This window comes from Patagioenas fasciata, chromosome 9 (assembly GCF_037038585.1).
Source record: "Patagioenas fasciata isolate bPatFas1 chromosome 9, bPatFas1.hap1, whole genome shotgun sequence".
In the NCBI taxonomy this organism is placed as follows: domain Eukaryota; kingdom Metazoa; phylum Chordata; class Aves; order Columbiformes; family Columbidae; genus Patagioenas; species Patagioenas fasciata.
In genome coordinates, this window is record NC_092528.1 from 26,538,196 (window position 1) to 26,562,128 (window position 23,933).

The 23,933-nt window shown below is 52.4% G+C and overlaps 1 protein-coding gene and 2 non-coding genes across 3 annotated transcripts; all 3 read right to left on the bottom strand.

Moving 5' to 3' along the window:
• Positions 1 to 1,495: 1,495 nt before the first annotated feature.
• NCL (nucleolin) lies at positions 1,496 to 9,330 on the bottom strand. Its single transcript, XM_065844565.2, has 15 exons — positions 9,104 to 9,330; positions 8,311 to 8,418; positions 7,291 to 7,585; positions 6,804 to 6,950; positions 6,206 to 6,394; positions 5,909 to 5,992; positions 5,524 to 5,659; positions 5,074 to 5,210; positions 4,486 to 4,612; positions 4,128 to 4,261; positions 3,657 to 3,792; positions 3,409 to 3,560; positions 2,818 to 2,944; positions 2,159 to 2,382; positions 1,496 to 1,973 (listed from the first exon to the last, which is right to left on the bottom strand). Exons 1-15 carry the CDS (start codon positions 9,119 to 9,121, stop codon positions 1,894 to 1,896), a joined length of 2,094 nt encoding a protein of 697 aa, XP_065700637.1. The 5' UTR covers positions 9,122 to 9,330; the 3' UTR covers positions 1,496 to 1,893.
• On the bottom strand, positions 3,238 to 3,314 carry LOC136105519 (small nucleolar RNA SNORD20). The gene has a single exon (XR_010651966.1). It is a non-coding gene; the product is annotated as a small nucleolar RNA SNORD20 (small nucleolar RNA).
• On the bottom strand, positions 5,729 to 5,800 carry LOC136105517 (small nucleolar RNA SNORD82). Its single transcript, XR_010651964.1, has one exon. It is a non-coding gene; the product is annotated as a small nucleolar RNA SNORD82 (small nucleolar RNA).
• Positions 9,331 to 23,933: the final 14,603 nt, after the last annotated feature.

Sequence of the window (23,933 nt, forward strand, 5' to 3'; positions counted from 1 at the left end):
CGTGCTTGCTTTTTGTTACCCCAGCCAAAGCACAATGGGATACGTGTGTCCACAGTGACCTCGCAGTGGAGTAAATCATCTGCAAGGACCAACCTGCGTCAGGTTTGAGCCTGGCTGGGGTGAGAAGGAGGAAAGCCCTGGATGAGCCCATGGGTCTCACCTCGGTGTTCGGGTGCTGGCGGCTCAGTTTCCAGGGCTTGCACCCAGTTTGGCTGCTTGCCTGACGATAGGGAGCAGAGAGGCCAGCAAAGGGGACTGGGACATGCTGGACTTGGCAGGTTGGGCCACCTGCCAGCAGGTCCAACTTCTCTGTGGTATGTAAGATGTCATGGTTAGGGACAAAAAGCAAACGCTGAGTAGATGCATTTGTGGCAGTTGTTGCCCTTTCTCTCCCCAAGGTGATGCAGGGCTCTCCTGCTGCTGTGGGACTCCTCGCAGGGTACCAGTGTGCGAGCAAACACTCCAGCCAGGGATCGAGTGGGAGCAGGACCCGTGTTCTGGTGTGGAAGTGGGGCTGAGCCTTACAGTGCAGGGACAGGGGGTGGGAAGGTTCGGTGCACCCCAAAACCCCGTTGTTCGGCGTCCGCCACGTGTGGCCAGGGCACACACAGACACGCACACTGACACACACACACCCCAACACGGACACGCAGTGACCCGCGGGCGGCTGCTGCCCCCTGGCGGCCGGGCCCGGCGCCGCGCTCCGACCATTTGCCGGCGGGGCTGGCGAGCTAAGATGGCTGATGGGCAAGCGCTAGGGGGAATGGCAAACGACACAAGCAGCTCCTGGTGTCACACACACAGCCAGAGCAGAGGTTTAAGGTCAGTGTCCACTCCTGGGAAGCAAAAGCCCACAGGACGCCAGCCAGCTACACCACTTGCCACCAAGACTGCCCCAAAACAGCACCTGCCCCCGTGTTTTCTGCTCTCAGGTGCCAGCATTGTCCCTTCACAGCTGCCACCGCTGCAAAAAGCAGCCAGTAACTAGTGCCAGGGGACTGGGCAGGACCCCCTGCCTTCACCCCTTCTCTGGTGAGGGCATTCACCCTTCCCAAACCTGAGGAACATCCAAGGGAGGCAGTTGTGTAAGGCAGCAAGCACAGGTTCTTCTCCAACCCCATGTTTCCATGGATTCGCTTCACACTTGACAAGCCAAGAGAAGAGGCAATGCCTGCGAGAGCATGAGTGAGGTGCATGGCCTTGGTACAAGATCCAATTTACTCATTTGTTTTTAAAAAAAAACAATTAAAAAAGCAATTGGCTGGCATGCAACATTACACACATCTTCAAGTATGGGTTGTGGGCATTGGGCTTACCTCGACTATCCTATTCCTTCCCGCAAGCAGCACACATGGACGCAGTGGGAGCCGGTGCTGAGCAGGAACCGCACCAGGAGCTGCTGCCTGTGGTGTTAATGACCTTGAGAGGCAAGGCTGCCCTAGACAGACCATTTCTCACAGCCCTGCCTCATTTAGTGGCACAGAAGTAACACGAACCAGTTTAGGTCCTTTAATCTGTCCAAGACAGGGTGCTGAAGCACAAATGATAAAACATTCTGCATTTTTACAGCAAAAATGCTACAGAAGTTTATAGGAAAAAAAAAAAATTTGTACATGGGTAAAACATTATAAATTCAAGACAACTCACAGACAAGGGCTAAACTCCCACATCTATCGCTTGTTTTTTAAAAAGTTCATGTGAATAAGCAAGCAGTCAAAATGGCTTGCTCTCTCTTCCTTGAAATGAAAATTGTATCTTCCAAGTCGCTCACAGCACTGCTTCGCACCTTGGAATGTCCTCCAAAGGCTCCGCCAAGATAAAAGGAGAATAAAAACCCCCGGAGTCCTTTCAGATAGTCTCAGAGAGCAGGAGAAGGGAGAGAAAAGGGGAAGTTTATTCAAATTTTATCTTCTTCCCTTGTGGCTTGTGGTCTCCACCTCCTCCTCTGCCTCCTCGGAAGCCACCTCCTCTACCTAGAAAGAAAATTAAGCCAAGAATCAGAGCTACAGGTCTCCTTGCACAGATACCGTTGCCCTTTCAAACCCATTTTGATTCAAATTGAGCACTCTGTGGCAGTGCTACACCACAATCCCCAGAATGGCTTGGGATTAAGTTTTAAGCACGCCCCCTTACTACAGCAGCACCTCTCTCTTCTTACCTCCGAATCCTCTGCCACCACCTCTGCCACCAAATCCACCTCTTCCTCCTCGGCCGCCGCCTCTGCCGCCACGACCACCAAATCCACCTCCACCGCCACGCTGAAATTCACCCTTGGGCTTGGCAAAATCCAGGATCACTTTGTTTCCATCTATCTCTCCATCTTCCATGGCTTCTTTAGCTGCTTTGGCATCTTCTGGGGAGCTGAAGTCCACAAACCCAAACCTAGGAAACGCGTTAGGACAAGTCAGACTCCACAAGCTGTAGCGCCACCAACAGGTACTCCATCATAATCCCTTCAGAAACAAACACCTGCCCTGTGCAACCACAGAGGGGTCAGGGCTGTGTCGCTTTGTAGAACAGCAGCGGCTCATCACAACCGATGAAGCCCCATTGTGAGTGCGCCAGTGCTGAACAGTTAATATTCTTCTCGTGCGAATCCATAGGCTGCCACGGATTTGTCGGCAGGAAGGAGCTCATTGAGAAGTGAGCGCACGCTGCGCTCTACAAACACACACGAAGCTCTAGGCTTGTTCTATGCAAGTCACTGCCTTCAAACACCCACCCACATAAGCATGAGAAACACCCCGCATTGCATAAATCCATTCAAGTGAGGCTCTTTGTAGAAACGGAACTAATCCCAGGTGATGTTTAACGTACCCTTTAGATGATCCAGTGTCTCTGTCTGTGACTATTCTAGCGCTGATAGAGCCTTCAAATGATTCCCTTAGTGTCTCCTCCGTGGTGTCCTCAGAAAGGCCTCTGACAAACAATGTTTTGCTTTGTTCTGCGGAAAGAGAACACATTCCAAGATCATTAAGCCTGAGCAAGGCAACCATCAGTTTCCTAACATCACATCCCACTTCCACTACTGGCTCCTGGGACACCTCTCAGGGCTGAGGGGTTTGTTTTGAAGTCACAGGTCAGGCACTTTAGAGTCCTTGAAAACTTTCTCAAGACTGCAGTTAGAACCTGATGTCAAAGTATCTCCATAGCCAACCTGGTTCTGCCAAAATAAATCTTTTATTTGTTACTTAGATGCTCGCATCAATAGGGATGCTGCTAACTGGACAGACACTGCTGGATCAGCACTTGACTATCTAGAGGACTTTGGCTATAGTTTCATCAGCGTTTCAGATAATCAGTCATCATTTCCAGCACATTCACTTATGGTACAAGTCTTTCACTCCACAGGCACGCTTTTTTCCTAAAAATAATTTAAAAAGCAGGATCAAATGATCAAACACTTACGATTGAATCCTCCTCTTGCATTCATGTTCCCTTTCTGCCATCCTTGTGAACTGAACTCCAGCCTGATTGCTCTGCCTTCGATCTCTGTGTTGTTACAGGAATTCAACGCCTCTTTGGCATCCTCGGTTGTGGGAAATTCTACAAACGCGTACCTGTGCGGAGAGAAGAGTTCAGTCAGCCTGGGAGCACAAGGAATTTGTGGAGGTAAGTCATTAACAACGCCGAGGCAGGAGACAGGGACAGCGTACCCTTTAGGCCTGCCCTGGTTGTTCTGTGGCATCTTGATGGAAGAAGCTTTCTTAAAGAGTTCTTGGAGAGCCTCTTCTGAAGCTGCGTATGCAAGGTTGTTGACGATTAAGGTCTTCGACTCCCTCTCTCCACCTCCTGTGGAGAAAACTCAGTGCTGTAGGTGCAAGTTTGGATAAGGACAACTCTCTCCTCCACTAGGCACATCCTCTCTAGCGTGAAAGTAGCACTGCTCCCCCTCCACCTCAAGCTGAGGCACAAGGTTAAGTGCAACATTGTTTTGGTCCAAAACACCCAGTAGAGACAGGAAATGCACAGGATGTAGAGCACAAGTTCGGCAAAAGGTCCCTTCCCAATACCTTACAGCTTTCCTGCAGTGCCTTTCTGTTACTCAACCCCCCGCAAACTTCTGAAACAAGTGGATTTAACATCCAAGTGTCATTTGAATGTACATTACTTGTCTGGAAAAGTACCTTTCTGATGTTCTTGATGGCTCTTCTCACCCGTGAAGTCTATGACCATGGCACGACCATCGATCTCTGTGCCCTGCTTCTCCTCCAGAGCTTTGTTTGCCTCAGCTTCTGTTTTAAATTCAATATAGGCCATCCTGCAGCACAGAAAAGCACATAAGCAAACGCCTCCTTCCAGAAACAATTAAGTTCATGAATGGGGGGGGAAGGAAGGATGTGAAATAGAACTGCTTCAGAAATTAGCACTTTGTGTACACCTAATGCAGCAGGTTCATGAAGGTAGCTAAGAGGCACAAGCTTATCAAAATATGCCAGGAGTCTGAAGAACAGTAAAAATCCAACAGTCCTCCAAGCTACATACCCTTTGCTGTTTCCCTCCTTGTTCATTACTATTCGGATTTCTATTGCGTTTTCAAACACATCTTTCATTTCATCTTCAGTTAAGCGGTAGGGCAGGTTCTTCACAAACAGTGTTCTAGCATCTCTCTCTGCAAATAAAGAAAAAACAGTTACTTTCACACTACCAGCTAAAAATTCTCTCTCATCTACACTGCCAGTTCAGTGAGAACCAGAGTGAGTTAATCCAGCAAACAATAAATCACAATTAACATCCTCATTTTCAGAAGATGAAAAAGCAACTACTATGAAAGTGAATTAGGTTGCCATTGTACTTCTCTTAAAAGCACCAAGTTCAGAAAAACAGGTCCTAAAGCTTCAGAAAGAGCCACATTTTCCTCCTCGGACCGACCTCCCAAAATGCACTATTTCTTGAGATCACATTTCCAGACAACCCAGTCTGAACTTGCACATCTGTATATTAGCAGGTCAGGGTTATCTGCCTTAAAATAAGCAGAATAGTGGCCATCAGTAACACTGCCAGCTTGCTCCAAGGCCCAGTTATGACAGCTTTTTTTGGATATGCACAGGTATTCAGAGTTATGGGCTGTACCTTTCTTATTTTCTTTCATTGTCTCCTTGCTCTTTGCCTTTTCCAGTTTGACTTCCAAACCCATTAGCTTCTTTCCATTCAGTTGGAGAGCTTTATCCAGTTCTTCAGCAGATGAGAAGTCTACGTAGCCAAACCGCCTGGAAGAGTAACCTTACTGTTTAAACTGATCTTTCTTTAGTAGCAGAAAACAGAAACCCAGAACCAGAGAGGTTCTCATGGGTCAAGTTAAGAGTGTAAATCAAATGAATGCTAACTGGCCCATGCAACCGAAACAGTAGAGAACAACAAAAGCTGCATGCCAGCAAGTGTTACACTCTTGTCAGGCCTGTGCCTCTTCCAGCTTCCATCCACTATCAACCAACCATCCCAGCATCAGCACAGTTATACCCCTCCAACCAAATTACTGCCAATTAAAAGAAATAAGCAGCAAAATTCTACTAAGGAACTCACTTGGAAGCACCAATTCTGACATCTAAAGCTTCAATGTTCTTCTTCCCAAAGAATTCTTTGATGCCAGTCTTCAGTTCTTCAAAGTCCTTGGTGGAGACCAGATTTCCCACAAAGACAGAGAAAGCTGAAGTGGGACCTTTGAATGTAAAGATTAAAGTTTTTGTTTGCTTGTTTAAGAACTGGAAACCAGCCTCCAAAAGCTTTAGCACATCAGTTTCTGCTCAAAAAAGTGACATCACACTTCAGTATTAAGTCCCTTATAATCATCATTTGTGCTGGAAAACAAACCCACTCAGCATGCTGTCCCTTCACAGTTATGTGCCTCACCAACAGTCCAGTAACAGTCCACCAAACCAGAATCGTTTGATGACCACAAGCTACTTACCGTCTGTTTTCTTTTTCTTGGCCTCTGGTGCACTTTTATTGGCCATTTCTTTCTTCCTCTTTCCAGGCGCTTCCTTGACAGGTTCTGTGACAGAGAACAAAACACTGAAATAAAAGCAGAAAACTTTTCCTATACTCAATCAACACAAGAGCATTAATCTTTACAACAGTCACGCATGAGACTTGTCACTACAGCAACTGCTCCTTTGCCCAAAAGACCACAATATAGGACAAAGGTTTTGTTCAGGCATCTTTCCTGTTATTAGAGAGTTATAGTCTCAAAAACATTTAAACTCACTTTCATCCTCACTTTCCTCTTCAGCATCCTCTTCATCCTCCTCCTCCTCATCTTCATCCTCATCTTCATCATCATCCTCTTCATCTTCCTCATCTTCAGACTCTGCCTTGGCTTTCACTGGTGCAGCCTTTGCTGGAGTGGGTTTCTTCACCTGAACAGGGGTTGTGTCCATGGCTTCATCTTCAGACTCTGAAACAAGTTGAGCACAATATTTCAGACATGTTCAAGATTACACACCTTTTGAGACTAAGGAAATAATCTTTTGAAGTAAAACAGTGCTTTTCATGCCTTCTTAAGTTTGTATGTTCTCGAAATAGGAGTTTAATATATTTATAGTGTTTCTCAAAAGCTGCCTCTTCCTCAAATCTTAATGCAATTAAGGCAAATACCTGTTCCCCAGGAGTAAAACATTTTACTAGCAATAGAGAAATAAACACCCACTCAGCCCACGTCAGCTGGGCACTAAATGCATACAGACACACACTCTGCATCACTCTCACTAATCCATTACGTTACTCCCCTCTTAAGTCCCAATAAGCATTTATTAGTTTAACATCTATTTTAAGAGTCACACAAAGATTTCCTAAATCCCACATACCATCATCTTCCTCCTCCTCATCATCCTCCTCGTCATCATCTTCTTCTTCAGATTCTTGCTTTGCTGGCACAGCCGCAGGCTTCTTGGCTGGTACTGCTGCAGGTTTCTTGGCTGCAGGTTTCACAGGCACTGCTGGTTCCTCCTCATCTGCACCAACAGGACAGCAAGTGTTTACCCACAGCGCTCAGCCTGCAAACTTCACTAATAAAGTACTCTGTTTCACAAGGTTTTGGCAAAGCTCAGGAAGGAATGATCAGGATACTAGATGCTTCACATTCTGCATGTAATGCAGCTGCAGCCCAAGTTCTCCAGACTTCAGTGATTCCCCACCTTTCTTTCCTCGCTACCTCTCAATCAACAACCCCCACTCTCACAAGTATTAAATCATACTAAGCTTCCAATTCCAAATGTACTCAAATTCAGCAACTTTATTGGACCAGCTTTAGTCAACATATACAAGGAGAAACGCATTTCAACAGTAACTTACCAGACTCTTCTTCCTCTTCTTCATCATCCTCTTCCTCCTCATCATCATCCTCCTCATCATCTTCATCTTCCTCCTCACTCTCTTCCTTCTTGGCATTCTTTCCATTTTTCGCTCCCTTGGTTAGGACAGCAGCCTTTTTAGGCGATGGAACAACAGCCTTTTTAGCTGGAGTAGCCACAGCCTTTTTGGCGGGGGTAACTGCCTTTTTCGCAGGAGTTACCGCCTTCTTTGCAGGGGTGGCAGCCTTCTTGGCTGGTGTAACTGCTGCTTTTTGCTGTTTCTTCGGAGGGATCATCTGAAATACACACTAGTGTAAGACTCTTATGCTGGCCCTTTAAGCTACTGTTACTTCAATAGTAGACAAATATACAGTAACTGTACTCTAAAACCTTAATTGCCTGTTCTGTTCAATTAATACAGCTCAAAAACAGCTTTTCCATGCTTTTAACAGCATTAAACCATCTCCAAATTACTTGGTTCTGAAGTGATCTCTCTAGTAGCATTCAGCAGCTTGAAACTTTTAATCTTGCACATTATTTGTGATAAATCACTTACTGCTCATGCTCTGTTGAATTAATCATTCACTTTTTCATTAGTATTAGGAACAGCTTTAAGATCCCAGCAGCCCTTCCCAAGCCTTAAAGTACAGACCTAGGCAGTCAGTTTTCGCACGTTACTTTCTTCCTATGAAATCTAGTTTATTCATTAACCAGTTAGCTGACAGAAGCCCAATTATTTAATAGTGTTGATTTTCTATCACATAATATGTGCCCCCAAACCTCATGAGACTTTTATAACACATGAGTCCTTTTGCTTAAGGAATCTTCTTCTCCTTAGGTTTCCTGAAGCAGAGTCTCAGGCATGACCCAAGTGAGTTATGCTCTGTGAGAGCTATGAACAGGTTCTAAGCAAGTTCTGTAAGAAGCAGTACACCAGATATTTCAATAACTTAAGACCCGAACATATGCTAAGACAGTGTGCAATTCCTAATATATCTGACTTCATTTCCAGCTCAATCACCTCTTCTCCACTGCTTTCCTCTAGCTCAGAGGACTCTTCTTCCTCGCTTTCCTCGACCTTTTTTGGGGGAGGAGCCATTTTTTTCTGTTTGGTCTGATTCTTGGGAGTCTGAAAAAAAAAACCGTAAGAGCACGATCTGTTAGGCAGCGTTCACTCCCCTGCCCGGGCACAAGCAGCGCACGGACGCCCCGAGGCGCCCCGGCCACCGGCGGACAATCGTCCCCACCACGTGGCGGCCCAGCCCGCTCCCGCGGCGCCCAGCACGGCCCTGCGCGGGGAGGGGGTCCCGGTCTCGCCGGTGCTGCCCCCGCCGCTCCGTGGGCGCTCCCGGGGGCGCCCCGCGCTCCCACGTGCTCGCTCTCCCCGCGCACCGCGTGGCCGCGTAGCCCCGCCCCCCCCGGGCTGCGCGCGCTCGCACGCGGCGCGCGCGGAGGTGCTTCTCTCCCCCCCCCCCCCCAACTTCACACACACACCCCGGGCCCCCCAGTGTCCCCCCGCTTTCGTTCCCCGCTCCCCCTCCCGCCACCGGGCCCCCGCGCCCGCCAACATGGAGATCGGAACAGGGGGAGGCTTGAAACCGCTCCCGGCGGCCGCGGCCCCTCCCCTCGCCGCCATCTTCACGCTCAGGGACAGGCCTGGAAAGCGCGGCGCGGCCTGAGGAGGCGGCGGCGGGAAGGCGGCCCGGTTCCCCCCCCACCCCGCTGCCAGCCATCGCCCCCCGTGCGCCCCGCCATGGCGGCGGCCGCTCGTTCCCCGCCTGGCGGTTGAGCGCGGCTGCGCCCGGCGCCCTCACCTTGGCGATCTTCACCATGATGGCGGCGGTGCCTGGCGGCGCTGGGGCGGCGGCCGAGCTGGCTCAGGAGGGGGATTAGGCACGTCCGGCGGGGCGGCGGCGAGGAGCGGAGCGGGCCCCGGGGGGTCGGCGGGAGCGGCGGCGAGGCGCTAGCAACCCGGACCGGGGACTGATACGAAAGAGCGAGCGCAGGCCCCTTCCGCTCGCTTGCCTAGCCCTGCGCTACGCCACGCCTCCTCCGCCCCCGCTTCGGCCAATCGCCGCGCTCTCCGCGCCGCCCAGCCAATCACAGCCCCCGCCCCTCGACCCTCTCCGCCAATCTTCCCCGCTTTGCGATCAGCCAACGGGAGAGCGCGTTACAGCCGCCGGCGAGAGCGAGTCTGTGAGGTGGGGGCAAGAACGGGGGGGGACGCGCTGGCCCCCGGGAGGCATCGACGTTAGCCAATGAGAGGGCGGCAGCTCGGCGCTTGCGCCCTGATTGGGCGGCGGGACTCAGGGGAGTGTGGGCGTGGCCGGGGTCCGCGGGAGAGCACGTGGCGGCCGGATGGCCACGTGGTGGAGCGGGGCCGGGGGTCGTGGGGGCGGCCCCGCGGTGTGCGCGGCACCGAGCGGCCCTGCGGCGGCTCCAGGGGCGGGGCTCGGCCGGAGCACGCTTTTGCCGTGTTGTTTGGCCTTGCCAAAGGGACTGGCCTAGGGTCTCCTCAGCATTGCCGCTGCCCCCCCGGCCCCCGGCGTCCCCTCCCCGGCCCTCGGGCGGCACTGAGCCCCCTTGCACGGCTTGAGGGAGCATCCGGAAGCGCTGCTCAGTGTGCAGCTGCTGGCGCTGCAGTTGGCACAGGAGCACCCAGCAGCTGCTGCCCTGCACTGGCTCCCAGCAGGGAGAAAAGGCCCAGCGCTGTGAAGGAAATAAAGCTCTGCATGCTTGATGAATGCTTTTTAATTTATTGATTGAAAGATTACACCAGCTTTCATCCTGAGGAATTTCACCCCCGTGGCTATCAATTTGCCAGTCTGCTGGTAGGTCTGTCCCCGCCTGACATGTGTTCCCCAAGGACCTGAGTGGCCTCTATTGCGGGGACTTCCCCAGTGCCTCACATCCCCTCCTGCTTCAGCCTGGGCATCCAGCCAGCTCCTGGAGGCTCCTGACAAATGTGACTAAAGCAGTTTGTCCTTCCCAGGCCTGCTTGAGAGAAGCCCCTGACTTGGGGAACTCCTGATCCTAGGGAACCCTGAAGAAAAAAACCCCACAGACTCTCAATTAATGCAGTCCTTCAGGGGACACCACTGGGTTCCTCAGTGCCACCTGAAAGCAAGGAACGTACTGTGGGTGAGACAATATACCCAGTTTCCAGGCTGTCCTGGTGCCTCTCTCCTCTGCTGGGTGAGGAGACACAGCTTCCAGGCAGGCAGAGCCATAGCTGATGGAGAGGTGAGGGGGAGTCACCCTTGCCAGGAGTGAGCCCGCCTGTGGAGAGGTTGCCACCATCAGCCAGTATGGGAAGGGAGGAAGGTGGGATGGGGTGGGGGACATTGCCCATGTCTCAGCCCTGGTCACATACAGAGGCAGATGGGCATCCCACCTGGGAAAACCCCTTGTATAGGGCAGCTGGGCTGTGTGTGTGAAACAGCAACGTCTGGATCACATCCCACAGTGTGCTGCTGGAGCTGTCCCCAAGTGCCCAGGGCAAGCAGCAACACAGACCCAGGTGGCAGCGGGGCCAGGTGGCCCACAGGGATGCAGGGTGACTGAGGTGGTGGAAGCAGAGGCCTGGGAGGAGCTTTTAACTGTCTGAAGCAAGAGCTGATTGCTCCCTCCTTACCATACCTGCATGTGGTGCGACAAAATCCCATATTATCGCTACTCACACAGCTCTGCTGCCAGTGCTGGGGTTGGCCTTGGTTCCTCCATGCAGCAGGAGGGCTGGTTTGCCATGGGAAAGGGACAACTGTTGCTTCAACCAGGGGCAGTTTTGGCAGCCGGGACCCTGCGTGTGTCTAGTGACATAGTGCCAGCGGTGGGATCGGCAGAGGGCTGAGCTGGCAGCTGGCCAGTCCTGGTTCCCAGCCTGGCAGGGGCTGTCTCGGCATGGCCTGTGCTCCATCTCTTCTCCAACAACACGCTCCGGTGCTGCCAGGTTGTCCTCGGCGCTGGCACCTCTGAGGCTGCAGCTGGACCAGAACTGGTGCTGCCCACAGCGCTGCATTAGCACATGCACCGTGGAAATCCGTGCGCCGTGTTCATTTCTGCACTATTGCACATGTCAGGGCTCTGGATACAGCCCAACCCTGCCAGCACTGCTGTGCCCATAGAGAGCCAGGGATGCTGGGGGGAGGAAGGTACTGCAGATGCTGGCATTTAGGCTGGGCTATTCCCCGTATCCCACCTGTGGTCAGGACCTTTGTGCAGTGGGCAGGAGGATGATGGAATGGCTGCCCAGCTTTTTCCTGGGGACACAGCACACCGCAAGGCTGTCCCCATGGTGCAGCACAGCCCTGCTCCTCTGCAGGCACCACCAGAAATATCAGGGCCAAGGGACATCTGCAGAGCAGCATCAGTGAGGAGTAATTTGGCCAAAAGAGCAGGTTTAACAGCCCTGTTTGTGGAGTAAATATATATTAGGTGCTCTTATTGTAGCACATCTGCACTTTGGGACTGTTGATCTAATTCCACAGTTAAAGGGAATTTGGCTGGTTTAATGCAGACACCAGGAGGGCTTTGCCAAGGATTCAGAGTTTCTTGCACAGCAGAGATTCATCCCCTGTGCTTGTTCCCTGGGGACACCTTGTCTGGCTCTCACTGCCCAGGGCTGGGAGGCAAATGTGGCTCCCCAAAAACCAGACAAGATGGGTGACCAGCCCTGGGCAGACACCCCAACAGGGACAGCAGGTGTGGGGTGTGTGTCCCTAAATGTCCTCTTCAGCCTGTGCCTGGTCACAGCTGCGGGTTTCCACTAGGTGGTGACAAAAAGCTGCAGCGCAGGTCCCGAATGGGAGCCTGCGGGGTCACCCTGGCTCCCCAAAACAGCCCCCGTGGGTGCACCAGGACATCCCAACCTATCTGCCGAGCCTCTCCCAGGGGACTGTGGGACACAGAGCAAGGTCTAAGATGATCTCTGCATTTGATACCCACCAGATATAAGAAGCAGCAAACAAGCACAGTCGGGAGAGGAAAAGTTTTATCTGTGGCTCGTGCAAGTGTTTGCTGCCAGAAAACCATCAGCGATCTCCAACCAAACATCTCACGGATGCTCAGAGAGGGGGAAAACGAGCTAGAGAAACCATCAAATGTGGCCCGGAGTTCCCCAGCCCCAGCCTTGCTTCCCTGGCATCGTGTCAAGGTTAATGTGGAACGGGGTCCAGACAAGCACCAGGTCCCCGGGAATGACTGTTGAGGGACTCGAGTAAAACATCTGCAAACTGCTTGTGGCTCAACACATCTGCCCCTTGGCACAGGCCCACCGTGCCTGACCCGGGGCTTTGCCTCTCCTTGCTCACGTTTGACTTGCTGGGAGCTCCCTGTGCTCACAGGCTTGCGTTGGGCTGTTTCCATCTCAGCAGCTCCTGGGCACGCAGCCAGCAGAAGGCAGATGCTCTGCACAGAACAAACCCAAAACAAGGGATCTCTTTTTCCCTTTTCAAGCAAAAAACCTGGATCTTTGTTGAGTCCAGACTGGAAAAGCAGGAGTCTCCCTCCATTCTCCCTATTTTTGTGTTTGTATTGGAGCGAGGGGTGAGCTCAGCCCTGCTTTGGGAGCTGCGTGCACCCACGGCTCAGTGAGGGCGGTGAGCAGCATGGCATGGCAAACCCAGGGCTTCCCCATGTCTTTGCTTCTAAAACCAGGACAGAGCTAAATGCCAGCAGGGAGAGCAGACCCACAGTGTGCTACTGTTCCCTGGAGCCCCCCTTGCAGCCCCCAGACACACACACACCCCCCAATATAACGTGTCCCAGCCTCTGTTGGGGAGCTTGCAGGTCCCCACCAGCTGAGCCAAGTCAGAACTGTCCTTGGAAACTGGAATTAGTACTGGTGGAAAGCGTGCTGGATGGCTGCTTTATCTCAGTGAGAAATGGCCCGATGTTTCCCCTGGGAGCTGCCGTGCTGTGTTGCCCCAGCAGAAGTTGCCCACTGAGCCCCATCCATGAGGTTCACAAAGCTCCCGCCCCAACTTGCCAGCATAAGGAGCCAGCCACCCCGAGGGCTTTTGTGGTTGCATCGGGAGGTGCAACCAGGAGACAACCTTTTTGGAAAGGGTCACTCTGTGCTTGGCTGGCCCTGCAGAGCTCAAGGGACCTGGGCTGTACCAACCACCCACAATTTCAGGGAAGGGCAGAGCTCAGGAGTCGCCAGCGCGGTGCCAGCGATGCTGAGCCCCCCAGCTTTCACCCTTTGCCTGCTCCGACCTCTGCAGTGAGCTCTGTCCAAAGAAGGCTGAAAAAAATAGGAGCTGGAAGTACTTCCCCAGCCCCTCTCGGGCTGTTTGTGCCTCGTCCCAGCAGCACATTGGGCTGTTTCACTTACCAGCACTCACCACCAGAAATTCCCACCGGCAAGGTGCAAGTTAAAACCACTGCTTTCAAACTTCTTATGACTGTAGTTAAACGTAAGACTCGGAGCAATAATTTTCCCGCTGTTGGTGTTGTCAGACCCAAAACCTGGTCCTGAATGACCCAGTGGTGCCCCATTAAGTCAGGCAAGAGTGTGATCGTGACATCCACATCCTGGGAGCGAGGCGAGAACATGGTTTCTTGGGGAAAAGTCCTCTCCTTCCCATCCCTTACAAGCCATCGGCTCATCTCCCTGCGCATGAAACAACCGAGGAAGATTAAAGCAGACTGAAAATTACACTGCATGTCTCCCGCTTAGTTTTAACTGTAGAGCAAAGAAAGAAGAACATCAATTCATCCCACTGGGTAATTAAATGCTTAATGCTATTGACTATAAAGACATTATGGTTCAGCAGCCCAACACTAATGCATTAATAATTGCTTATATTGTGGCGAGGAAGGGACATGAGCTGCTCCTGGGACACATGAGAGTTACGTGGGATGGGAGCTTGCAGCGAAAAACCTTAGAACCTGAATTAGTGCCATGGTGTCCTGCAGAAGTGAGAGCTTCTCCCAGGGAGCTTGGGGTCAGGGAAGGGTTAGAAGGACCGTGAAGGGCACAGGTGACCCCTGTTCTGGGGCAGCCCCCCCAGCCACACAATGGATGGGTGGTGGGGACAGAGTTCGGACTCCGAGCACCAGTGCTGCCCAGGCACAGCTCTGGCATGTTGTCAGCCATGGGATCAGGAAGATAAATCTGAGCAGAGCAACCCTTTATTGTAAGCTGTAGCTCAAGCGTAAGCAGGGTCTGCCCACCTCCTGCCAGGCTCTGTATTTTCAATATTTAGCCGGCTGCTTTACCATATTCATGATGTACACGATGTGGAGTGCAGGGCAGAGCCTGCACACTGCCTGGGGTTAACCACACCAAAGCATGGCCAAGTGAGTGCTGCTTCAAGCTGGAGAGGTCAATTTTCTCACTGGAAAAGGCAGCAGCGACCCTCAGAGCATGGCGTGCCCGTGGGGACCATGTGCTCCCTGAGGGGTCTCAGCCAGGGAAGGAAGGAGATTGCTGAGATGGCTGCACAGCATCCCACCTGGGGGGGCTTCACAGCCCAGCACGTGGCTGGAGTCTCGTGTCCCATGGCCAGGCAGGCTGGATAAGGCCCATTTATAGAAGGGGGAGGAAGGACCTGCAGCAGCATCAGGAGAGGGGACCCTTCTCCAGACCATCCACTGCGGAAGCTTTTCCCACCTTCCCATGAGTGAGGCATCGTCTCCATCCATGAGGCCACAGTGCCCTGGGTTAACCCAGCAGCTCAGCTGCAGTCACTTCCAGGGACAGAGCAGACGTGGCCTAAGAAGCCACCAGAGGCACAATTTCCATCTAAGCTCTCAAGTCCGTGTCAGCAGCCCAAGAATACGGGGAGACCACGCAGCTCTTCCTGGTGTCCAACACAAAGACCAAAAGCACTTGCAGTTTGTTCTGAACAAATATAAGTGCAGATCACGCTGTCAAAGCCTTATTTGATCTATTTTTTCTGGCGGATCTGCACCATTTGCCTTCATTACTTTCTATGCCCCATGCCATAGTGCAATAATGTAGTATCTGCCCAATAAAATGTCTGATAATATAATTCACAAGTAGTTGGCACTTTCTGCCTTGCGTGGGAGAAGGAGTTCCCTGAGTAACCTGTTACTTGGAAAAAGAGGGGTTTTTACAGTTATTCTGAGCAGGATAAGTAACCTCTGGGTACTGTTTATTGCCTGATTTACCTTTGTGAAGTTACATTTCTCCTGAAGATTTGATTCATGGCTTGAAATCCAGCCTCTTTAAGTGTTTTTCTTTAAAGAGTCTTGGAAAAAAATAAGGCTGGAAAGAAAGAGAAGGGAACATTGTTTCCTACAGCCCCCAGGGATGAAGAAGAAGGTGCCTCTGGCTCTTTCGAAATGGCTGAACGGAGACACCAAGTCAGGGGAGTACAAACGCCTGGTGGTCCTGGCCTCCCACCTCGCCAGGCAAGGCAGCCCTGACTGGGTGAGCCACCACATTTTGTCTCAAAAAGCCTTTCTGAGACCAAGGTCAGCGCAAATACACACCTACGTTGGTACATATGTGTGTGCAACAACCTCGGTAAGCACTTGTTGGGATATTAGGAGCAGAACATGTTTCCTGAGGATGCCGTGAAGGCAAGGGAAGCGCATTGCTGTCACTGGGTCACTGCACCCTCTTGTTCTGAGGCTTTGGGATGTGCCCATGCAGCAATGAGCAGAGGTCGGGCTCTGTGCCCTTTTTCAGGAGAAAATTAATCATCACCGCTATGGGTGCCAAACCTGGTACCCTCAGGCTATGAGCCTCGTAGTCTATGAGCCTCGTAGTCTCGTGCCTAAACTTGCTGAAATGGGTTGGGGCTCCTGTGGCATCGCCCTGCATCTTTCGGCTGAGGAGCACCCAAACCGGTCCCACCGCCTCGCTGGGGTTTGCTCTGCACCTGCATCCTCACCCTGGCTCGGGGCATCACTCCTGGGGAAAGCGGGCTTCTCCGCACCAGGCGCTTCCCACCACGGGGCCAGCATCACCCAGACCTTGAAGGTGACGAAACACTCCTGGCAGATGAGCCACAGCCTGGGAGGGGGAAAAATCTGTCTGCAAAAGGAGCTAGTGCTGGGAGAAAGGTCCAGAAGGGAAAGGGGAAGTTTCAGGGTAAGCCCAAATATCTCCAGCCACAGCAGTGCCAGGTTTCTTTGTTTAACTGAGTTTTCCTTGGCCTTCAGTTTTCAAGCAGCCCCATCACACTGCAGGTGAGGGCTGCCTGTCCCAGGAGGAGACAGGCGGTTTCTGCACGGGACTGGCCTGAGCCCCTCACACACCGGGCAGCGACAACGCAGGGGTGAACACGGAGCCTTGCATCATCACCCACCTTCCACCAAAGCCTTGGCCAAAAACTGACTTGGGGCTAACAAAATGATTCTGCAAATCAGCCAAGCGGGGGGGTCTGAGAGCTGCTCCCAGCCCTGGCAAAGGCAGGGGAGACAAGTGCATCCCAGGCCCCTGCCCCGGGCACTGGCTTTGCTGGAAAACTAGCTCAAGACAAATTTTAATGGGTCTAAAAGAGCACCGAGCTGTACTTGCACTGTCATTAGTGCAGGATTTGTCCAGTTCTGTATAGCCTAAACCTTCACCTTCAGGGTATTAAAAGGTATATTTAGACCTGAAAGCACCAGGGGGTGCAAAAATGCACCAAACAGAGAGAGTGCCACTTTGCCCACCCATATTCAACCCTTTCTCTTTTCCCTCAGTGCCTTGAGCCCAACGGGGTATTTGCACAAAATCAGGATCTATTTTTCTATGTCTGATGGTCCCCTTGCTTTCACCTGTGGAAAGGAGATTCTCCTCCTGCCAGTGCTGAGGCTGGAGTGAAGGCAGCAAACCAGGGGGGTTCAGACGGGACAGCAACAACGTGGTGGCTCTCCACAAAATGCACAGCTGCTTTCTGGAGAAAAAACCATTAAATCCTTCTCTTAGGGGACGAGCCTGTTTTGTGGGGCTGTCACCAGGCACAGAGCAGCCTCCTGGATGAGGGAACATGAGACTAGAACATCCCAAAGATGCTGGTAAGTGCCCGTCAACCACACCACACCTGCAAGTGTCGCAGGTGCCAAGACCTGCTACCCTGGGGTGACCCGTGAACTCGCGCCTACTGGTGCTGCGGCACAGGAGAGGACCCATCGTCACCAGCACGGAGGACACACAGTGACACCAGCCCCGCGGCAGAGCAGGCTGCGGTGGGACCGTGTCTCCCTGCAGCTTGTGCTTGGAGATGCTCCGGCTCCCTCCTCCAGGTCCTAAATTGAAAGGATACCAGATTGCTTGGCCTGGCCATTCCTGTAGTTTTACATCGTTTTCGCAGTTACTGGCTTGGGCACAGTCAGGCTTTGTGGCCAAAATTATCATTGATACAGAAAAGCCAGGTGTTGGGACTTCATGGATGGGACTGGAGATCCCCAAAACTGTTCCTAGTAAGTTTTTGGGGAAAACCATGAGCGATGCACAGTGTCTAACCACTGACCCCAGCCTCTCCCAACCCACACGTGCAGATTAAAATTGCACAAGTTTTGCTGTTGCTCCAAGGGGATGTTAAACTTCTGGGGCAAGGAAGCGGCCCAGGAGCTTTCATGGGCTGGTGCTCTCAGCAGGGGAGGAGATGCTCACTAGTATGACCCACCAGACCAATCTCAGCTCCAAGGATGGTGCTTTCTTAATGCAACTGGTGACTTCTGGAATAGGGATAAACTCTATTAGGTATCCCAGTTACATCTGCACAGGGACAATCAGCAGAGAGACACAAATCCTCTTTCCAGGAGGAAAAACCTTTGAAGCACCAATGGCCACACTCACCCACTCTGGGTGCAAATGGGTGCTTTTCAGTCCCATTATCACCACTTACTGTCTTGTCTTTCTTTTACATTTTGCTGCTGTATATTTAATTCAACCATCCACCACACAGTCAGTAGAAGTCGCTCTCATCTATCTCTCTTCTTCCATGGCAAGAGGCTGAAGAAGTCGTCACCCAGCCTTCATCTTGTCGGGTGCCCGGCTCATGTAGATGATGCTTTTCCACAGCACTTGCTGCTGTTGTCTTTCAGGCTCCTACCAGATGGACTCACCGCCTGTGAGCTGTGATTGCTGTAGAAAAAATAGGAAAGAAACCCAGCTCAAACCATTTGCTTTTCCATCTGTGTGTGGCGGTTGTTTAAAACAGCCCCGGCAGAGAGGTTTGGAGCTTGGGCCAGGATGAGTTTGGACAACAGAAGAACTGGAGAGAGGTGTGGAGCTTCCTTTAACCAGAGCAGAAATCACTTAAAAACACCAGGAGGAGCAAAGAGCTCTTGAACAGAGTGGCCCAGGCCAGGAGTAAATACACAGTACCTGGAAAAAGGCAGCTTGAGCCTGGGATGGCTAATGGGCTCCTGAGATGGCTGGGGGCTGTAGGTATGGGAGAGAACAGGGCAAGCAGCAGCAGCACCTTCCCCTGTTCCTCATTAATACAGCAATGAGGCTTGATGGGTCTCCTAAATTATAATTACTTTCTTGTCATTAACTTGATTTCTTTCTGGTGACAGCAGCAGCGAATTGGTCCCAGCTGTTCAGAGCACGGGATGAGAAATGAAAAGGAATTAAACCAGCTGAGTGCTGGGGGGTTGGTGTGCAGGGGAGGGGGTGCTTTGGGCCAGCGGTCATGGGGGTAGGGGGAGATGTCCGAAAGGGAGAAGAGGGCTCAGGGCTTAAGTTTCTCCCTGCAGTGAGGACACTGAAAAGCAGATGTCTGCCACAGTGGGGTCTGGCTGGGGAGGGGACACTGATGTATGTGATGAGGCCACTGCCATGGGAGAGGACACATGGAGACTGATGGTTTGTGGCATCTGGCCCTGTCAAGAGAGACAGGCTACATATCGGGATATATTTTTGGGTGAAAGTTCCCTGAAAGCCATTTGGACCAACAAGCCAAAAGCCTGCCCTGAGGAAAGCAGGACCTTGGCCACCACTTGCTGTAAGGAGCCGTTGAAGGAGGAATGCTGTTTTTACAAAACTGGGGACCTGGCGCCTGACCCCAGTCGGGGGAAAGGACTGAGAGACATCACACTATGAATCCTAACTGTAAAACAAAGTCTCTTCGAACCAATCCCAGAATGCAAACTGATTACTGTATTTTCAAAGTTAAGCTGGGGGAAGGCTAACCAAAGATCCAGGAATCCGTATTTTAAATAAATCAATAAGTTGTTATAATTAGATAAATGAGACAGGTAAACTGAAGCAGATGTCGGGTAGTCTGTAAACCCTGAAGTACCAACCAGTATACTGGCAAGGTAACCGTTTCCCACGTTGCCATAAACCTGCAGCTCCCCAGGGATTTCTCCTCCCAGGAGCATCCCTGGGCTGGGGACAAAGGCGGGCAGGGGTGCTGAGCTTCTTTCCAAGCCTGCACAGGCAAGTGTCGGGCAGCAAAGGGTTTTTATCAGCTGTCCCTGCAGAGTTCAGGCACAGGAGCTGAGAAAAAAACCAGATTTCTGTGACTATTTTCTGCTGTCTGTTGGTATCTCTTGTGTCTGCAGGCACTTGTCTGCCAGGGCTTGGAGAGCAGCTTGCTTGGGGAAGCCACTCATTCCTGTCACTGCCAAATGCCCACTGGGGAACTGTGTCCTCCCCTCCTGGCAGCCCCAGGTTGATTCCTGTGTGCAATAGAGCTTTTGGCCTGGCTTCTATCCCCAGGGCCAGCTGGGACCATCCTGCACATGACATGAGCTTGGGCAGGGGGGGAATGTCTCACCCTTGGTCTCAGCATCATTAAAGTGAGATGGTCATTAATGTGAGACAGTCACTCTACCTGCGCAGGAAAGATAACAAGAAAGATGCCTTTGGCTTCCAAATGCCTCTCAGATGGCTTTTTCCAATGTGCCACATTAAATAGTCCTGAAATGAGAAGGCAAACTTGCCCTGGCTGGTGTGATAAGCAGAAAGAGTGATAAAAACCTGTAATTAAAGTCTGCTGCTATAATAACATTGCAACAGGGACAGCTGGGGTCTAGCCCTGAGCACAGGTCCATGTCTTGTTTTCATTGCAAACTCGTTTTGCAAGGGGTCAGCCCAGGTACCACTGGTGCTTTGGATGCCAGGAGGGAAGATGCTGTCTGGGCATGGTGGAGCGAGGAGCAAGGGCTGTCCTTCCCTTCCTGACTCTGTATCATAGACGGGATCCTTAGCAGGAGCAAATATCCTCAAAACTGCATTTGAAAAGGAGGTACATGCCCCTGGGGGCTCTAGAGGACTTGTCAAGAAAGCCACTTTACCCTTGCTGGTCAGGAGGAACGCAGGAAATTCAATGAGGACCCAAGAACTGGTGTCCCCTCATCCTCTACATCCCACAAAGGGGACCAGGGCAGATCCCTGGGATATGTGTGCTGGGGACACCAAGCACAGCTTTTGTTGGCTGTGGAGAAACCCTTTGCAGAATGTTGTCCTCCAAGTCAGTCTTGGGGTCCAGCACCCACAGCCTTGGGGACCTGCTTGGGGACGATGCTCAGGGATGATGTGGGGAAGCTGGGCTGAACCTGATCCCCCCTCAGCCCTGCCAGAAATCACAGCCAGTCAGTAGCCGTTCCCGCTTGCCCTGGAGCTCTGTCATCCAGCCAGCTTTAATCCATGTACCGCCGTGCTAATTACACATGGCTTTCATTTCTTAACCAAAGTGTCCTCATGAACCAAATTAAGCATCACACAGGCTCCTCTGGCATCAATTCTGTCATCTTTATCAACAACACGTCGTGACGGGAGAAGACACGGGCTAACCAGGCTGTCTCCTCTAACCCATTGTGGTGGGTTTTTAATGCTTGCGAAGGTGACTGGTGGCTTTAATGGGCTACTTTGCCCAAACTGTATTCCCTGTTGTGATTACTTTTACCGACCCTGCTTTCCAGGATGGTAGGATTTCAGGCAGGGGGGTTCTTAACACATAGACCTTCGCTTCTTGGAGATGCCCTTTGCCCAGCTAGCCCCAGCGCGTCCCCTACCAAATTCACACTGTATGAGTTTTCCCCATACCATGGTTGTGTGAAGGAAGCAAAAAACAACCCTTCCCTTGGCTTATTGAAAAAGGGCAGCAAACAATCCACTGGCATTCTCTCCGCAGCCGTCTATCATGGCTCTAAATATACAAGGCAATTGCTGTAAAACTTGAGTTTGGCTCCATAAAGGAAAAAAAACCCCACCCCCATGCCTGTTGCAAACAACCACAGCACAAAAAAAAAAGCCTTACAAGGCTGGGACAGCCTCATAGATGGATTGCTTTTTAATCCCCAAAGCTGCAGTGATAAATCTTTTTATTGGAAGCTCCAGAGATACTGTGTCATTCAGGTCGTGCGGCAGCGCGGGGGGAAAACAGCTCCACGAGTCTCCTGGGAGTGGGGCCGGAGGTGATGCAGGAGGGATGGGTGCTGGCTGTGGGGGTGCTGAGCGGGCACAGGGGGGGCAGGAGGTTCCCCCAGGATCCGGAGTGGGTGGTTAGGCAGGAATCAGCCATTAGACAGGTGCTGCCCTAAATCTGGGAGGACAGATGGACAGCTTTTGGGGAACAGCTCTTTGGAAACAAAGCATTTGGAGGGGAGATGGTGGCGTGGTGCCCAACTCAGCCGTGTGCTCCGTGATGCAGGACAGAGGGGTAGTTGTCCCCGCAAAGACCTGGAACAACAGCATCCGCATCTTCCCCCCAGCTCCCATCGTTTGGCTCTGTCCCCTTGGGTCCTGAAAGGATTATTCAGTTGGTGAGAGCTCCCAGGCAGTGTTTTGGGATCCTCCTTCCCTCACGGCCATTCTGAAGCACCATTCAATCCCCCTGGCCAGTTACACGGGTGGGAGCAATAAACCTCATCCCCAGATTCTGCTGCCTCCTCCCCCTGCAGGGCTCTTTGCTTCTATATCACCTCCCTGGCTGGAATAACCCCTCTGATTTATGCCGGCAAGGTGACAGGGGACCAGCCTGACCCCGAGGGCGCAGGGCAGTGGGGAGCATTGTCCTTGGAGAAAACAGGATCTGTAATTCCCTTCCTGGAGGCTGCAACATGCCCAAGGCAGGCAGGAGCCAGCAGCCACTGCGTTCCAGGTGATGGAGAGGTGTAAAACCCTCTCCATGGAACTGTTCTCCCCCAGGACATCAGTTCCTTTTTTATTAGGTTTCATGTCCTGACTGCTGCTGTTAGTAAAATTAACTATGGGATTGAAGGACTTGCCTGGGAGCCTTCAGTTGCAGCATCTCTTGTGAGCCCAGCCAGCACACGGTACCTGGGTACTTGGGGTTGTCTCTACAAGCTGTTGCAAAACCCCAGCTGGGAGAGCAAAGTTTGTCCACACATCTCCATCTGTGAGGTGCCATCAGCTGTGCTGCAGCTGCAGCTTTGACAGGCCTTCAGCATGCTTTTCAAGGTGGTCCCTGGCCCAGCTGTGTGTGGGGCGGGCAGTGGGGGAGCCCCCAGCATCACTGCCTGAGGCACAGGGTCTCAGCAGCACATTTCCCCTCCTGCATCTCAGGGAGGGGAATCTGGTGTTGCCAAGGAGGATGGGGAGTCCCAGATCAGGGGACAGCAAGGCAGCTGGGGACACAAGGCTGAATGAAGGCAAATCCAGTGCCTCACCTTTCTGGCTGCTCTGAACTCCACTGCAGCTGTGCTGAGCCCCAGGAGTGCCCCCCAAAAACCCCAGAGGGACACACGCTGTCCTCTGGCGCTGGCCAAGGAGCTCAAGCTGCAGCGGCCACAGCCTCGCACAGCCCAGCTGTTCACAAGCAGGGGAACATGTCCCTCTGACTCGCAGCACAAGGGACCCTGAAGCTCGACGCAGGCGGCTGTCACTGCGTGATAAAATGCTATTGACTGCCTATTAAAAAGCCATTCCCTAGAGATTTGTGCTGGGGAAGCAGCCGGGTGAAGTAAGATGGGGCAATAACAGCCATCAAGAAGGCATCAGTCATGTCCACCCACATAGCAGTAACGAGGGGACCCACATGGCTTCCAGGGTGCTGTCCCCTGCCGGGACCACCAGTGATGGGAGCTGGAGAGGGAAGGAAGTGTATGGATCTCAGTGCCCTTGGCCATGCTGATGTCCTCTGGAGAGAACCTGCGAGCGGCTGGCAGGACCCTGAAGTGAAAATGCTCAGCAGCCCTACACCCACCCTCACCCAGCAGGAGCCCACAGTGGCCAAGGAAGGGCTTTGCCCACAGCAGACCCTGATGTGGGGGTGGAGAGTCAGGGGGGGAACCAGCCACACTGCTCCTGAGCCACAGACTAGGTCAATGCGGGCAGGAGGGAGGTTGCAAGCCCTAAATCCTGCCCATTCTTGGTTGCTGACCTGGCCCGGTGTGGTGTGCTGAGGAGGGGCTGGCAGCAGAGCAGCAGCAGCGATGCCCCTGCCAGCGCTCTGCCTGGGGCTGGTTCCTCCAGTGCTTCTGCTCAGGTCCCCAGCTGAGCCCCACTGGCACATCCATGGGCCACCGAGCCAGGAAGCCTCCTTGGCTGGCCAGAGTGGGGAACAGGGGTTGGGGATGTCATGTGAGGCAAGAGGAGCTCAAGCAGCTCAGACAGCCCCTCAGGTGGCATTTCAGAGCCTCAACATTTCATCCTGTGTGCAGACCCGGCGTATGCTGGGAAGTCAGCGGCATCGATCTCAGACAGTAAATCGATGGGTCCTTCCAGCCCAGGGGAGCACGACCGGTCAGCCCGCGCTCCCTGGCATT

Coding starts and splice junctions, on each gene's coding strand:
- NCL (XM_065844565.2), bottom strand. Junction 6,951..7,290: donor AGAAGAGGAAGAAGAGTCTG/GTAAGTTACTGT, acceptor CTGTTGGTGCAG/ATGAGGAGGAACCAGCAGTG. Junction 2,945..3,408: donor TGCAAGAGGAGGATTCAATC/GTAAGTGTTTGA, acceptor CTCTTTCCGCAG/AACAAAGCAAAACATTGTTT.